Raw genomic sequence first — 17,737 nt, 5'->3', positions numbered from 1 at the left:
AGTGGGGACTGGACTTGAACCCAGGCACTGTGATATGGGATGTAAGCATCCCACGTGGCAGCATAACCACAACACCAAACGCCGTCTCTTCAAGAGAAGGCTCAGACATCTAATTTTTTTCTCCACATATTCAAAATACCCTAACAAATTGTCAGGTTGGAAAAAATTTGTGCTTAAAAAGTTATATGCAGGGTTTGATTAATGACTGAGTGTCAATAGATATGAAAATTGTTATTGTTGTGAATCAAAAGTAAAAATGAAAGGCATCATTATTATTAGAAGGATTTTAATTTTCTGTTAAGGGAATACAGTTGGCATATTGGTTATTTCACTATTGGGGGGCACACATTTCACCTTAGAGAGCCTGGGTTCACACACTTACTCTTCTGTGAATTCCACTTTCCTGCTAATGCAAACCCGGGGAGGCAGCAGTACTCAAGTACTCTGGTGCCTAAGCATATATGTGATGCCTGGATTGAATTGCCAGCCCCTGGCTTAGGCCTGTTTCTGCCTAGGCTTCTGTGGACATTTGGAGAATGAACCAGAGAGGAAAGGTCTCTATTTTTCCTTTTCAAATAAATAAAATAAATACATATACATTTTAAAAATATTTAAAATATTAAACAAAATGTAACCAATGAACAAAATATTGATTATTCACAATATTTTATAGGCAGTCAAATGAATGGAAGAGGAAGCATCTGCAAAAAGAATTGAAACTTACAGCCAAATATTTTTGCACAAAATTTAGCATAGCTCAGTGCAAAGATGCACCAACATTTGTTGAGCCAATATTTTTCTGTAGGACATTACGTTGTTTATAGCTTTGTTATTAAAATAATAATGCATTAAAATCTTTCATATAAACCTTTGATAACATATCTAAATTTTTCTCTAGGTATACAACCAAGAAGAATGTATTGTACAAACAAGATTATAAAGCTTTTAAATACTTTTTCTTCTTGAAGTGTCATTCCAATTATATATTTCTCAATAATGTATGATAGTGCCAACATCACCAGAAAGCCAGTAGCACTGGTTTTATTTGTGTTTATGGATTTGATTGAGACATAATAGAGAATTGAAATAACCTAAATTTATATCCCAGCACTACCTCTTAGTAGTAAAATGAATTTTGAATCTCTTACTCCCAATATCTAATTCCTAGAAAAGAGACTGCAGGCCGGCGCCATGGCTCACTAGGCTAATCCTTCGCCTTGCGGCGCCGGCACACTGGGTTCTAGTCCCGGTCAGGGCGCCGGATTCTGTCCCGGTTGCCCCTCTTCCAGGCCAGCTCTCTGCTGTGGCCAGGGAGTGCAGTGGAGGATGGCCCAAGTGCTTGGGCCCTGCACCTCATGGGAGACCAGGAGAAGCACCTGGCTCCTGCCATTGGATCAGCGCGGTGCGCCGGCTGCGGCAGCCATTGGAGGGTGAACCAACGGCAAAGGAAGACTTTTCTCTCTGTCTCTCTCTCTCACTGTCCACTCTGCCTGTCAAAAAAAAAAAAAAAAAAAAAAAAGAGAGAGAGAGAGACTGCAGCTTTCTCACAAGGTTAAGCCAACACTTTTGATGCTGACATCATATACTGAAGTGCTGGTTTGTGTACTCTGAGTACTCATTCACTTCCTACTGATGTTCCTGGGAAGGCAGCAGAAGATGACCAAAGTTCTTGGATCCCTGCTACCCATGTGAGAGACCAAGATGGGCTTCATGGCTCTTGTGCCCATTTGAGGAGTGAACAAGTGAATGGAAGATCTCTCTCTTTCTTTTTGTTTCTCCCTCTCTCTCTGTCTCAATACCTTTCAAAATGAATAAAAATCTTTAAAAATATTAAGTAGAATAAAATATACAAAGTTACATTTTAAGGGGCTATATTTAAGTGTAGCAAGTTAAGCTGCAGCCTGCAACACTGGTATCCCATAAGAGTGCCAGTTTGAGCCTCAACTGCACCACTTATGATACAGCTCCCTGCTAATTTGCCTATGGAAACAGCAAAGGATAGCACTCATGTGAGAGACCTGGATGAAGTTCCTGGTGTTGGCCTGGCCAGCTGTTGCAGCCATTTGAGGAGTGAACTAGAGGATGGAAGATCTCTCCCTCTCTCTCTCTCCCTCTTCCTCTCACTCTCTCTCTTAATCTCTTTCTCTCTCCATCTCTGTCTGTAAATCTGTCTTTCAAATAAATACAATAAATCATTTTTAAAATGATGCTGTTGTGTAGAAAACATTCAATGAACACTTTATACTTGTATCTTACATTCATGCTAAAAACAGAGTGAATCATACATAGGTTGCATATTTTTAATAATTTTTTCTGCATTTGCACTAAAGATTGTAATTCTCATATTGCATATCTGATATATAAGTTGTTACAACAAAGTTGGATACAAATCAATATTTGCATATTTGAATATTAAATGAAACATTGAAAAGTTGTATAATGGTAACAGGTCTTCATAATTAATTTTTCCAATAAAATGATATAATATGTTGTGTGCTTGGCTTGCTCTTAACTATATTATAGAGTTATTACATGCATACCTGAAAAGGGACAGGTAGTCATAACAACTGTTTAATTTTTAAATTAATTATTACTAACTAATTAGAACTTATTTGGTTTAAATTTGTAAACATGAAAACATCAGAAAAATAATTAATATTTATTTATGAGGTCAGTATTTCAAGTTATATTTTATATTTTAATATTTAAAATATTTTATGAGAAAAATGACTAGAAAATGATTAAAAATTGACAGAAAACTATTTATTTTGTTGGATATTTATCCTAAACTCCCCCATTGTATGCTGGTCCCTAAAATATTTTCTACTGATGTACAGTCATTTAATTAATTGATGGGTACTTTTGTCAGATAATTAAAAATAAATTATCTGAGTTCTTTTATATTTTAGTACTTGACCATATTTTAGTTTTTAATAATAACAAAACTATGTTATAAAATATAAAATTAAAATACATTTTCATGCATTCCAATGCCAACTTATTAAATAACTGAAATGAGAATTGTTATGGCTACTTGTTGTCTTCAATTACAAATTGCTAATGTTCATACTGAAAAAACAGTTATTATGTAAAAGAAAAGTCTCTAAATATTTTATTATATTACTTTACAGATGCTCCCAAGTTTATATCAAACCAAACAATTTATTACTCTTGGGAAGGAAATCCTATCAATATAAGTTGTGATGTGAAATCAAATCCACCAGCATCAATACATTGGAGAAGAGACAAATTAGTCTTACCAGCTAAAAACACCACTAATTTAAAGACATACAGTTCAGGAAGAAAGATGATATTAGAGGTAAGTCTTCACGTAAAGAACAGTAGTTATCTACTCTTTTGGAGTATATTCTAAAATCTATTTCTGTTATTATTATCTATATAATCTATCTGTGCATCCTATTATATATATATATATATATATATATACATATATATACTTCATACTTTTTTACATGAAGGTAAAGTTTATGCATTTGGACCATGGCCCATTAATGATGAATGTCTCAGTATTCACTAATTCAGAAATATGGTATATAAAATACAGTATTTTATGAATTTACTTTTGAAAGGAATATAATTATATTAGAGAAAACCTAATAATTTAACGTTTGAGGGGAACAATTTCAACTTCAGTGTTGTTACTTCAATTGATCCTATGTCCATAAATGTGTTTTCCTTAGATTGCCATATATAAATATTATATAATGGCTACATTTTTAAATTCTGAGGAAACGTTCTAACTAGATCAAATTTACATGTTCAGAGCCTCTCTGAATTCTATATTTAAAATTTAAAATGAGTATAAATAATTATTTTTATAGTGCCAAGTAGCTGGCTTTTAAATACTATTTAAAAAGAATGGCTTTTGGCCGGTGCCGTGGCTCACTTGGCTAATCCTCCGCCTGCAGTGCCGGCAGCCCAGGTTCTAGTCCCAGTTGGGACGCTGGATTCTGTCCTGGTTGCTCCTCTTCCAGCTCTCTGCTGTGGCCCGGGAAGGCAGTGGAGGATGGCCCAAGAGCTGGGGCCCTGCACCTGCATGGGAGACCAGGAGCTCCTGGTCTCAGATCGTCGTACCGGCCATAGCGGCCATTTGTGGGGTGAACCAACGTTAAAAGGAAGACCTTTCTCTCTGTCTCTCTCTCTCACTGTCCAACTCTGCCTGTCAAAAAAAAAAAAAAAAAATAGAATGGCTTTTGTTAATTGCAGATTATGTATATTTATATGTACCAATTTGTAAAATTTTATAAGCATATGACAGTAATCATCAGCCTTTCAATTTATAATGTTTTCAAAACAAATGGGAATCTACACAGTCGTTTTTAAATGAAAAGTTGAGACATTTTCTCCATTAATTCAGTTTACAAGAATTGAAAGAAATGAATGCTTTAGAATAACATGAGATATCCCTACTGCATAAATTGAAGGTGTTCTTGTTCATGTCATATTATCTCTTCTACATTACAATTTGACTTAGTTAATTGCTTGATGAAAATGATTAAGATTTATCCATCACATCCCCAAATATTTCTATAGTTACATATTTAAACCTATTTCAGTGTACATTAGTATTTGCAATTGTGCTGGAAGAACTGGCTGTTGGTGAATTGGCAGGGCTATCAAATTCACAAAGACTTTTAAGCAGATTTAAGCTAACTTTTAGTTTATTTTTTAACCGTGGTTAAAATAGATTAGATTTAGTTCAGCTTTGGGTAGTATATTAATCTCTTTGGTTGCCATAATAGTGTATCACAGTCTGGCTTGTATACATAACCAAATTTATTTTCTCAGTTCTGAAGGCTGAATGTCCAAGATCAAAGTGTCAGCAGGATTGGTTTCCAGAGAGGACTCCTTCCTTAACTTGTACATGACTTTCACCCTGCTAAGTCCTCCCACACCCCTTACTCCACACTCTATCTGTTGCTCTTCTTAAAAAGACAAAAGCCCTGCTGTACTAGGACCTATCCTTTTGTATGTAAGCTTAATTACATTCCTAAAGATACTATCTCCAAATATACTCACACTTGGTGTTAAAGTTTCAATATTTGAACTTTGGAGTGAATGAAATTCAGTCTAAAGCAGGTAGATTTAAGATCATACTTAAATGATAGACTGATGTGTAATTTTTGATTTACTTCATCATATCACTTTTGAGTTCCTAAGATAACTCCTAATCTTTATGGTTCATGTCAAGAATCATTTTGTATGTACAACCTGAAAATATTTGGATTATATGAAGATCTCATGCCACTTAAATTTCTCCTTAAAAAGCATTCACTCCAACCCCAGGTGGAAAATAAGCCATTTTTTATAACTTTACATATAGCTAATTGATCTGCTAGTTAACACATTGCTTTATTGCTGGATGCTCGCCCGCGAGAGTCCAGCGTAGTAAAGACACGATCGCTGCTTACTCGGTTCTCATGGAACTTTATTCATCCAGATGCAAGGCAAAAGAAAAGAAGCTAAGCCCTCCTCCTCCTACACAATCCTATCCCCATTATATACCCTAGGTTCCCCTAGCAGGACGCTCCCAGCCAATGGCAAGTCTGTTCACATGCAGTCCATGCAGGCACAGTCCAGTCAAGTCGAAGGGCACATAGTGCCTCAGGTCGAAAGTTCATCTTGCTCCATCGGGGTTGTTTGTGTCTTCAGGACATCCTGTGGTTAGCACTTCCTTGACTTGTTTTTCTCAGCAGCCAGCACTTCCTTAACTTGTTTTGCACAAGTTGTTACAACAGGCCATGCAAACAGCAAAGTGAGGAAGTTCCCACAGGTGGCCAGCCTGCGGTTCCCCACACTTTATTTTTTGTTTCTGTGTATATTTTTTCACAGATTAAATTTTATTTAAAATTTTTATTAAAAAATAATAATTTTTCATTTAAAAAATTCATATGAGCAAGTGACACAGCTTGAAAATAATACAAAATGATAAAAAAAGAAAAAATAAACATTAGTAACTTTTTATTGGTAGAACACATAGTAGCTTTGGGACTTAAATATTATTGTAATCCTCATCTAAGTACTAGTTCTTAAAATGTATAAAAAAGTGGTTATATTTAAAATGCTAACCTTAAAGTATGTGCAACAGTCACAATTCTCCATTGTGGATATTCTGTCTCTGCATTGTATTGATTCAATATACACATTCATCCTTGTGGAACATACAGAGCATTTTCTGAGATGACTGTAGAATAAAAAAGGGTGTTGTTAAATTTCGTTCTCATTAGCAGAATTGTATTAGTATTAACTTAGACTGCCTGATCAAAAGCTGAAAGTCAGAAAAATGAATATTTGAATCACTATGGAGTACTTTTGCAAAAGCTGTTAAAACTTCTAAGCCTTAAACTCATGAACTATTCCTAGATGGACAGCTGCCTAGAGAATGAATGACACTACTTTTTTTTTTTTTTTTTGTACTCTTTTAGAATTATCATCTTCAATGGACCTCAAAATTGCACTCTTAGTTAATAGCCTCTCATTGCTGCAAAATCATTTTTCTCTTTTAAGATACAGTTGAAATTAGCAGCAACTCTTCTTGTAAGGGTATTCTTTCTTAATAATAGTTACTGGAATTGAAAATTATATCTATTACTAATATCAAATCTCTTTTCCTAAACTGATAGTTTAGGAACCTCTATGTTTTAGAATTGTCAGGTTGGTCCCAAGATTCACAGAAAGAGTCCTCAAAGGTTAACTTAATTATAGATTTCAAATATGTAAGGACCGAGGCCAGCTATTTTCCACCTAAACAAAATGAGAATGATAGGAATTGAATGGAAATATACTGTTATTAGATATCAAGAAATTGTGCCTGTCTGTGGCAGTGCTTGCACAGGGACAATATATTCTTGAAAAATATCTTCCTGCAAAATTTTTTTTGAATGATTCATTGTTTCTTATAATTTTACATACATAAACTTACAAAAAGGGGACAAATCTCATGTTTTGTGTCTGCTTCACTTTAATTCATCCTGGTCTGAGACTAAAACAGGAAATCTAGTTAGTAATAAGTGTGGTATAAAACTTCCTATTTTCAAGTCCACATTTGCATTTATTTTAACTATTTGTTTTTCAAACTGCATACTGTTTTCTGAGTTTTACATACAGGAGAAACTGATGATTTTGCTATGCAGTGGATACTATAAAATGGTGACAGTTTTCTGCTTAATGAATGTAATAGATAAACTTTGATTCAACCTATCCTTTTAGGTAGTTAATTTTTATTTTTAACAGATACAAAATTAAACATTTATTGGGTATCACATTTTTGTATAATGAATGAACAATCAGGATAAACAAATCTATCTTCTTTAAATATTTAGTATTTCCTGGATGTGAAAGCACATTTGAATTTTTTTCACTATTTAATACAGTTTAATTGACACAGGAAAAAAAAGTTATGGCAGGAGATATATGTTAAATGAGCATGAAGACAAATGGTAGGCATACTAATATCTATTTTAAAGTTTCTATGATGTTGCTTAGAATCCTTTGTTATAATGATCATTTCAGATTGCTCCTACATCTGACAATGACTTTGGACGATATAATTGCACAGCCACTAACCGTATAGGAACAAGATTTCAAGAATATATTCTTGCTTTAGCTGGTAAGTACAGCACAATAATTTTTGAGATCATACAACATTTTTTTTCACATTTTATTTATTTTAAATTAAGAGTTACAGAAAGAAAATTAACTGAAATGTGATCCCTGTTGAACATGGTGGTGGGAATGGGAGAGGGAAGAGATGTATAATTAGGGACATGCTCAGGCTGACTTGCCCCAAGTGGTGGAGTTGGAAGCATACCAGGGGATTCCAATTCAATCCCATCGAGGTGGCATGTACCAATGCCATCTCACTGTTCCAGGTGATCAGTTTCAGATCACAGTTGGTCATGGTGGAGGGACTGGGAGTCAAAGGGAGCACATAGACAAGTCTAGTACCTGCTAACACTAACTGATGGAGTAAATAAAGGGGAGAGTGATCCAACATGGGAAGTGAGATACTCAGCAGACTCATAGAATGGCAGATGTCCTAAATAGCACTCTGGCCTCAGAATCAGCCCTAAAGGCATTCGGAGCTGGCTGAAAAGCTCATGAGAGTATTTCAGGCATGGAAAGCCAAGACACTCTGGCAAAAGATCTCTGCGAGTGAGATCCCAGTGGAAAGAACAGGTCATCAAAGAAGGAGGTACCTTTCTCTGAAGGGAGGAGAGAACCTCCACTTTGACTATGACCTTGTCTAAACAAGATAAGAGTCGGAGAACTCAGAGGGCTTCCATAGCCTTGGAAACTCATGACTGGAGCATAGGGAGATTACTGATGCCATAGACAGGAGTGTCAATTGGTAAAGTCAACAACAGGAGTCACTGTGCACTTACTCCTCATGTAGGATCTCTATCCTTAATGTGCTGTACATTGAGATTTAATGCTATAACGAGTACTCAAACAATATATTTCACTTTGTGTTTCTATGGGGGTGCAAACTGTTGAAATCCTTACTTAATGCATACTAAACTGATCCTCTGTAAAAAAAAAAAAAAAAAAAAAAGAAATTATTAATTCCCAACTTGACTCTTACTGGGATTAAACATGACAATAGGTCTGCTCTGATTTCATCATCATTTAAAAAAAAATCATCTATTATTTTTCACTTTATGTTTCTGTGTGGGAGCAAACTGTTGAAATCCATACTTGATGTATACTAAGCTGATCTTCTGTATATTAAGATAATCAAAAATGAATCTTGATGTGAATGGAAGGGGAGAGGGAGTGGGAAAGGGGAGGGTTGTGGGTGGGAGGGACGGTATGGGGAGGAAGCCATTGTAATCCGTAAGTCGTACTTTGGAAATTTATATGCATTAAATAAAAGTATAAAAAAAAAAGAAAGAAAAAAAAAAGAGTTACAGAAAGAGAGGGGGATACAGAGACAGATATTTTCCATCCACTATTTCACTCCCAGATGGCCACAATGGCCTAGTCCACCCCCAGGAGCCTGTAACTTCATCCGGGTATCCCAATTGGGTGGTAATCCATAATACATGAACTATCTTCTGCTGCTTTTCCCAGGCCATTAGCAGAGAGCTGGATCAAACATGAAGCAGCTGGGGTGTGAACTGGTGCCCACCTGTATATGATGCAGATAGTCACAAGTGGCAGCTGTACTCACTAGCCGCCATGTCAACATCATCTTGTACACTTTAATGAATCATTATGTAAATTGTTATATGAAAGAATGAACCAGTGCTGATTAACTTGGAACAGTTGTATCTGACATGTAATCAGGACGTAAAAGGTATTTACAGATCAAGACTGATTAAGCCCTGATTTTATTGTTCCTAACTTTGTAATTGAGATTTATGTGACAACAGTAGGTAACATATATATTTAGATATCAAATAATACTTCAAGTACCATAAGAATTATGTTAATAATTAAAAGATAAAAACCTCCTCAGAGAAAATGAATTATAACCTTGCCCATATCTGGCTATTGTGGCCATTTGTTGAGTGATCCAGTCGATGGAAAATCTTGATTCTCTCTCTCTCTCTCTTCCTCTGTGTGTGTGGGGGGGGGGGGAGGGGAGGGTATATGAGTGTAGTTATGTGTCTCCTCTCTATCAGTCTGCTTTTCAAAACAATAAATAAGTCATATCAATCATTTGCTAAAATTATAACTCATTAGTGTTCTTCCTTCCTTATTGTTTTGTCTTCCAACAGATTATAAAAGGCACTGCATGTATTTATATATAATTTTAATTTTCAAATGACCTTAATTCTAGTTTTTAAACTTTATTATTAAACTTTATTATCAAATTATTTAATTTATATTTTTGTGGATTCTTTTTCATTTGTTTAATTTATGTGAAAATCACAGAGATAAAGAGGAAAAATACAAAGAACTTCAACTTTCTGGTTCATTTTCCAAATGCCAGGAGCCTGGAACTCAGTCTGGGTTCCCCACAGGCATGCCGGATACCCAGCAGTCAGATCCTTCTTCTGCTGTCTCCAAGAGTGTGCACTTACAGGAAGCTGTAAGGAACTCATGCCAAGCATTCTCATATGGGATTTGGGCATCCCAAGTGGTAGCTTAACAAGGCATTAAAGAACCAGCCCCTTGCATTTCTTAATTTATTTCAACATTGTTTTATATTAAACCATAAAACAATAATCTCACCTTCATTAAATGGCAAACTTTTCTGATAAGTCATCTTTTTCGGGAGATTTTTTATGGGAGGACTTAATGCTAAGCTGTTAACAGGTAAAACAAATGGAATATGGGGGAATGAATATCTTTTTCTTGGGGAGGTTTCTGGGCAAAACTTCAAGCAAACATGCTATGAACTATCTCATTAGACTGTTGTGAGCACTAAATGAGTTAATGCAATACCAGCATCCTCTGAAAGTCAAGTATACAATAGATGTTATGTAATATCTATTATTATTTTTATGACCAAATTTTAGTTCCTAGAGGTCACTTTTCTTTAAGATAGAAATCAGTATGTCAATGTATTTGTTGTTATAATACAAATAGAGAAGTTCAAAAATTTTGTAGAAGGTAGAATTTTAAAATAAGATTATTTTGGTGAGAAAAAAATAAAATCTGAGAGTATGAGACATCTTCAGAAATGTGCCTGATGGAAAAACTATGTATGTATTTCTAATAGTTTGCATCAGAATAAGCTTATCTTTGCATTCCATTTTCATACATACCTTTTAAAGTCCCTTCCCAGTACAGGCCAATGCACAATAAAATGGGGTAATGACCGTGCTTATTAGTGACACTGTATTTCTAGTAAGTAATTTTGATTTCCATGTGATTTTGCCACTTCTTCCTTCCTTGTGGCTTTCCTACATCTTTCTTACACAAATTGCACTTAAGTGAGGTCTCCCATACTGTGCTTCACAATTGATTCTTTTAACCTCAGTTCGAGACTCTATACTTACCCCCATTAAATCTCATCTTCTCAGTTTGGGCTCATCTTTTTAACCTCTTGAGACCCTGTCAAATCCAATATTTTATCATTCTTACCAAGATTGATTTAATTCACAAACCTCATGAGGTGGTCATCTATATTTTCACCTCAGTCAAAGATAAGCCTATAAAAGTCACTTTTGAGAACAGAGACCTTGTTCAGGTTAAATTGTATCAATTGACAGAATTCTGTAGATATGGAATTACAGTCCATTTACTGGTCCTTCTAGCCAGACTAGAGTGTATCCAGACTCTGGAAAGCAGATTAAAATTGCTTCAGTTTGAAACACACTTTCTTCAACTTTCTTACATAATTATTTTTGTGATCTAGCCTGGAAAAGACAACATCTTGTTCAATTTTGGGAAATACCAAGGTGACCTTAGTCATATTCAGAAACTACTTATATAACATTCCCTCATTTTCTCATTCTCATATTATTATGAAAATGAAATTAGAATAATGTGATAATATTGTATAGGGAATCAGTGTTTTCATCAATTCTTAATAACTTCATACTTATTCAGCAAACTCATAGTGAATGCCTATTAGGTGTCAGACATTGTTATAGACTTCTGAGTCTAAAGGGTTATAATAGTTGGTATCTGGTCTTTACGTGAAAGTTAGAATTCAAAGGTAAGGGCTAAAACAAAAGTGTGAACCAATAGCATCAAGATTTAAAATTGAATTCTGATTAGCCATTTTGAGAAAGATTCAAACAGATAATAGCTTTTGAATTGGATCTGAAAGTGTTCGTAGAATCAAGTCCAGTGAAAAAGAAAAATTGAGTCAATGTAACACCATAATCTGAATTGAGGGGACTTTGAGACATTTATTGGATGACAGGAGAAATACGTCAGCTGAGGGGAGCAGTGCATGGTGGTGTGAACAGTGAAGTAATGAGAGTTCAACTCATAGATCTCTAAAACCTTCGTATGTTTTAATTCTCTCAGACATGCAGAAAGGGAAGCTTGGAGTTTCTTTGGCCATAAAACAACATGATCTAGTTAGGTTGAAACAGCTTTATTGGTTTCATTTTAAAGACTTATTTCAGCATAACATAATAATAATAATAATTACCACTTTCCAAATCCATAAATGTAAACTCAAATATTATAAACTAAATATTATAAACTAATTTTGGTTGCTCCAGAAGGGGAAGAAATACACATACAAGTTGCCTAAGTCTAAGTAGTTTTCGATTAATTTATTGAAGGTATAAAGGTTATAGTATGTTTTTGTTGAATGCATGAAGGGTTAACTGTGTTACATTATGTCATGAATAATAATTGAAATTCTCAGTTAATAATAGGATCTCAGGGTCCAGGAGAAATGTGAGAAGTCAAGATATTAAAATATCTGTAGGAAATAATTTCCTATACATCCATGGAGAATACTAGAGGCAAAAATGGCATATTCAAGGATAGATCCATGTACTTCCTCAGTTTAACCAACACGTAAAAGTATATGAATGGCCGGCGCCGTGGCTCAATAGGCTAATCCTCCGCCTAGTGGCGCCAGCACACTGGGTTCTAGTCCTGGTCGGGGCACCGGATTCTGTCCCGGTTGCCCCTCTTCCGGGCCAGCTCTCTGCTGTGGCCAGGGAGTGCAGTGGAGGATGGCCCAGGTGCTTGGGCCCTGCACCCCATGGGAGATCAGGAGAAGCACCTGGCTCCTGGCTCCTGCCTTTGGATAGGCACGGTGCAATGGCAAAAGGAAGACCTTTCTCTCTCTCTCTTTCTCTCTCTCACTGTGCACTCTGCCTGTAAAAAAAAAAATAAAATAAAAAAGTATATGAATAATAAATGAGAAAAGTTTATTCAGAGCATTCAACTAACAACTGGTGGGAGAAAATTTAAACATAAGTGATCAAATGCTGTAGAAAGATCAATAGTCTAACGATTTGGATTGGACAGTTCAAGAAAACCAGAGAGTAGTGAAATGTGGAGGAATTTACAGTTCAGATGTGTTCACAGTCACTAAAATATAGGCTTAATCTCATAATCTGTCTTACTGCATTCTGACCACTATTGCAAAATACATTTGACACTTCATTTAGACTCCTTTCTTAGAATTGTTGGCTCACAATTATGGAGACTGGGAAATCCAAGGGCAAGGGACCAGCAAGACTTGTTGGCTAGTGTGGGCCTGTTGCTCATTGATGGCACCCTCTGGCCTTCCTTATGTAGTGCAAGTGATGAACACACTCACTTCAGCATCCATTCATGAGAGTAGAACCCTTATGACCTAATCACTTCCTCAGAATTCTCACCGCTTACTAAAGTGACCAGTGTTGTGAAATGGCGGTTAAGCTGCCACCTGTGATGCCAACATCCCATATGGGTGGCAGTTCGAGTCCTGGCTCTTCCACCTCCAGCCCAGCTCCCTGCTAATGTGCCTTGGGAAGCAGTAGAGGATGGTCCAAGTCCTTGGGAGCCTGCACCCATGTGGGAGACCCAGAAGCTCCAGGGTCCTGGCTTCGGTTCGGTCCAGCCTTGGCCATTGTGATCAGTTGGTGAGTGAACCAGCAGATTGAAGATCTGTCTGTCTCTTCTGTCTGTCTCTTTCTCTCTCTCTTTCCCTCTCTCTCTCTGTAACTCTGCCTTGTTATGATGGTTTACAGTCCTTGTCTCAACTGTTGAGGAACAGTGTTCTTTTCTTCATACTATTTGTTGAACCTTCACTTAGTGTAAAGTCAATCTTATGAGTATAAATAAACTGAAAATAGATCTTTGTAAAAATTAAGAATAGGAATAGGAGAAGGAGGAGGAAGAAAGATGGGAGAGTCGATGGGAAGGAGGTCAGAATGGAAAGTATCACTATGTTCCTTAATCTGCATATATAAAACACATGAATTTTATATGCCTTAAATAAAATAAATAAATAGAATAAATCTTCAAAGAAAAAAAAAACTTCAACGTAAGAATCAGGACATTCAGACCAATAGCAATTATAATATGAAGAAATATATAGGTAAAATTTGTTGCAAAGGTTACCAAGGCTGCCCAGAATTCTCTGGAAGCATAATGAATACTGTCCCTTAATACCTGTCAACTCAGTCTTAATCAATGGTGGAGAACAGTCTTAGAACTATTTGCCTCAATTGGTCATTTATGTTTAATAGTAAAAGACTGGCTAATGATAACAATACATCATAAAACCTTCAGAAGGGAAGAATATTTTGTGAACCATTGTGTGTGTGTGTGTGTGTGTGTGTGTGGTGGTTTTCAGTTATTGGTTTTATAATCAGAACCTTTTAATGGAAAAACCTGAGCAAACATCTGTCAGAATTTTGAGACCCATTAAAACACTTTAATGAGGAAAAAATAATAAAGTGTTACCCAGAGCAGAAGCAGATGGATTCTCTCCTTGAGAAACAAATAGGTGACAGTAACACTCAGCATGTTGCAGTTTTAGTGGCTGTAGTGAGTATATTTTTTTGGAAGACTTATTTTATTTTGTTTATTTCAAAGGCAGAATTACAAACACATACTCACATACACACAAAGAGAGATAGGGAAAAAGAGATAGAGATACAAAAACAGAATGACAGACAAAGAGAAAGAGAGAGATCTTCTAGCTGCTGGTTCACTCCCCAAATGGCCACAATGGCTACAGCTGAGCCAGTCTGAAGACAGGAGCCAGGAGCTTCTTCCAGGTCTCCCACATGGATGCAAGAGCACAAGCACTTACACATTATCCACTGCTTCCGCAGGAGCATTAGCAGAGAGAGGGATCATAAGTAGAGCAGCAGGGACTTGACCTGGTTCCCATATGGGATGCCAGAATGCACGTGGTGGCTTAGCCTGCTATGCCACAGCACTGACACTGACCCCAGGTGTATATTTCTTAATGTGTCACTTCCTTAGTTTTTTTTTTAATTTTTATTTATTTATTTTTTGACAGGCAGAGTGGACAGTAAGAGAGAAAGACAGGGAGAAAGGTCTTCCTTTATCGTTGGTTCACCCTCCAATGGCTGCTGCGGCTGGCACACCACGCTGATCTGAAGCCAGGAGCCAGGTGCTTCTCCTGGTCTCCTGTGCGGGTGCAGGGCCCAAGGACTTGGGGCATCCTCCACTGCACTCCCGGGCCACAGCAGAGAGCTGGACTGGAAGAGGGGCAACCGGGACAGAATCCGGTGCCCCGACTGGGACTAGAACCCGGTGTGCCGGCGACTCAAGGCGGAGGATTAGCCTAGTGAGCCGGGGCACCAGCCCATTTCCTTAGTTTTTGACTTACACAGCAATTGATACACTAAGCAGAAAATAATTTATTGCAGATAATTCGTTGTTTAGAAATCAGAGGAAAGCAGGAGAAAAACCAAGCACCAGTTTTCCAGCTTTTAGGTCACAGACTACCACTAATGAAATCCAGAAGTCAAATCTGCACATGCGGATAAGAAATCTGCCAGGAATCCCTGCTTTTAAGCTACCTTCTGCCGTCATCACACTAACTCCACACCTGTGAATCTGTGTTAACAGACTGAGAAATCCAGATGCTACTCTCAGTGCATTTTCAGACCCTTTTGTCCATGCACACTTGTTCAGAAAGTGGGAGAGGGGCCGGCACTGTGGCTTAGTGGATAAAGTCACTGCCTGCAGTGCCAGCATCCCATATGGGTGCTGGTTCAAGTACCTGCTGCTCCACTTCCGAACCAGCTCTCTGCTATGGCCTGGGGAAGCAGTAGAAGATGGCCCAAGTCCTTGGGCTCCTGCACCCAAGTGGGAAACCCTGAAGAAGCTCCTGGCTCCTGGCTCCTGACTTCTGGCTTCAGCAGATGGAAGGCCTCTCTCTCTCTCTGCCTCTGGCTCTCTGTAAATCTGCCTTTCAAATAAATAAATAATTCTTTTTTTTAAAAAAGTGGGGAAAATGGTTTTCATCCTCCACCAATGCTTGAAACTGTATATACGTGTTTTTCATACTAATTGCCTACATGCTACTTAGAGCCAAACCATCAAAGTGAATCCGGGTAATGAAGATTTTGATTTCCATTCCTCATGATAATGGAAACCAGCTGATGTGATAGATGTTAATGCTTAATGTCAGTAGAGTATATATACGACAGGTTTTAAAGCACCATGCTGGAAGAATATTCACTAAAGTATTTCCTACTTAAAGGAGAGTTTACCAGAAAAAAAGATGGTTTTTCTTCAGATTCTGTGACCTAAATCTAGCATTACCGCATCCTCATCTGTGGAGAAATGGCTGACTCAGTATGTCAAAACTATACCTGAATCTTCAGCTTCCCATCATTCTAGGGAATCAAATTCCAAGAAGTAATGAAATTGGCACAGAAATTAGTAGCAACCTCTTCAAAGACTGTGATGGGACAAAGAGAAGACAATATGGCTGAAGGGAGAGCAAGATGATCAAAGAAAGTGTATCATTTGGGGAAACATTGTAGTTTATGGTAATAAGATAGCAAAGAAGAAGAATCAAAAAGAGAAAGGAAAGATCCATCTAATGAAGCAGACTTCTAGGAAAGGCTGGAAATAAGAGAAATGCCATTTGGAGACAGAGTGTTTAGCTCTGTAAATGAAAAGCCCTTTATGGGCTAATAAAGAGGTGATAGCTCTCCAAGATACTAATTTCATGGCAGGATTATTCCCAGTAACCAAGATATTCAAGATATGGAACCAACAACTGCTCACTGGAGTGTTACATAGAGTAAAATGCAGGAGGAATAAGAGGAGCGGGGAGGAATGAGAAGATAGAGGAGGAAGGGCAGAGAAGGAAGGAGGGGAGAGGAAGGAAAATGAATAGGTTCTTTCATTTGCAACCACATGGATGAGAGCTTGGAAGAGTATTTGCCAAGAGCTGGGTAAAGGAAGCCATGGGAGAAATTACAAAGCCTCGGCCGGCACCACAGCTCACTAGGCTAATCCTCCGCCTGCGGTGCCAGTACTCCGGGTTCTAGTCCCGGTTGGGTCGCCGGATTCTGTCCCGGTTGCTCCTCTTCCAGTCCAGCTCTCTGCTGTGGCCTGGGAATGCAGTGGAGGATGGCCCAAGGGCTTGGGCCCTGTAACCACATGGGAGACCAGGAGAAAGCACCTGGCTCCTGCCATCAGATCGGTGCAGTGCGCTGGCAGTAGCAGCCATTTTGGGCGGTGAATGAACGGAAGGAAAACCTTTCTCTCTGTCTCTCTCACTGTCTAACTCTGCCTGTCAAAAAAAAAAAAAAAAAAGAAATTATAATAAATTACATTTCTTCAAGATAAATGAGTTCTGGGAATTTAATATACATCAATGCACAAATAGTTAAGAAAAGTTTTTTTTATATTTGGTATAGGTAGAGCATAAACATTCTTATGATACACATACCCATAAAAGTAACTGTAGTAGTTGATAAAGTGGTAACTAGCTTGACTGTGGTGAGTATTTCATAAGAACAATCAAATGTGTATAGGAAACATCAGGTTGTACACTTAACTATATAAAATTATTTTCCATTATATTTCAATGATGTTGAAAGGAAGATATGATAGTTTATAATTTGAGAAAAAGGACCTGATGTCTCCTATTTTTGCAGTTAATGTTGAGTCTATTTCAGAAAATTAAGAATGCAATTGAGGAAGAGCTAAAACACGCACATTCACAAATATGCACACACCTTCACTCACAAACAAGCTTTTTGCTGTTGTTTTCAATATTAAGAAATGGTTTCTTTTTAAGAATATTTTTTATTTGAAAGTTAGAGATAGAAGTAAAAGCAGATCTTACATCTGCTAGTTTATAAGCCCA

At 37.1% G+C, this 17,737-nt stretch overlaps 1 protein-coding gene across 6 annotated transcripts in view; it reads left to right on the top strand.

Annotated features, from left to right (window-relative positions):
* Nucleotides 1-17,737, top strand: part of NCAM2 (neural cell adhesion molecule 2) — a 604,741-nt gene that overhangs the window by 449,001 nt on the left and 138,003 nt on the right. For all 6 annotated transcript variants that reach the window (XR_011388335.1, XM_051819201.2, XM_070073156.1 and 3 more), the window contains 2 exons: nt 3,132-3,319; nt 7,534-7,630. Coding sequence is in view for 5 of the 6 variants with exons in the window: in XM_051819201.2 (XP_051675161.1) it covers nt 3,132-3,319; nt 7,534-7,630 (285 nt within the window). In the remaining variant the exon portion in view is untranslated. The remainder of the gene's footprint in view (nt 1-3,131; nt 3,320-7,533; nt 7,631-17,737) is intronic.

Source organism: Oryctolagus cuniculus, chromosome 4, assembly GCF_964237555.1.
Source record: "Oryctolagus cuniculus chromosome 4, mOryCun1.1, whole genome shotgun sequence".
NCBI classification, from domain to species: domain Eukaryota; kingdom Metazoa; phylum Chordata; class Mammalia; order Lagomorpha; family Leporidae; genus Oryctolagus; species Oryctolagus cuniculus.
This window is presented reverse-complemented; position numbering and strand designations above follow the sequence as displayed.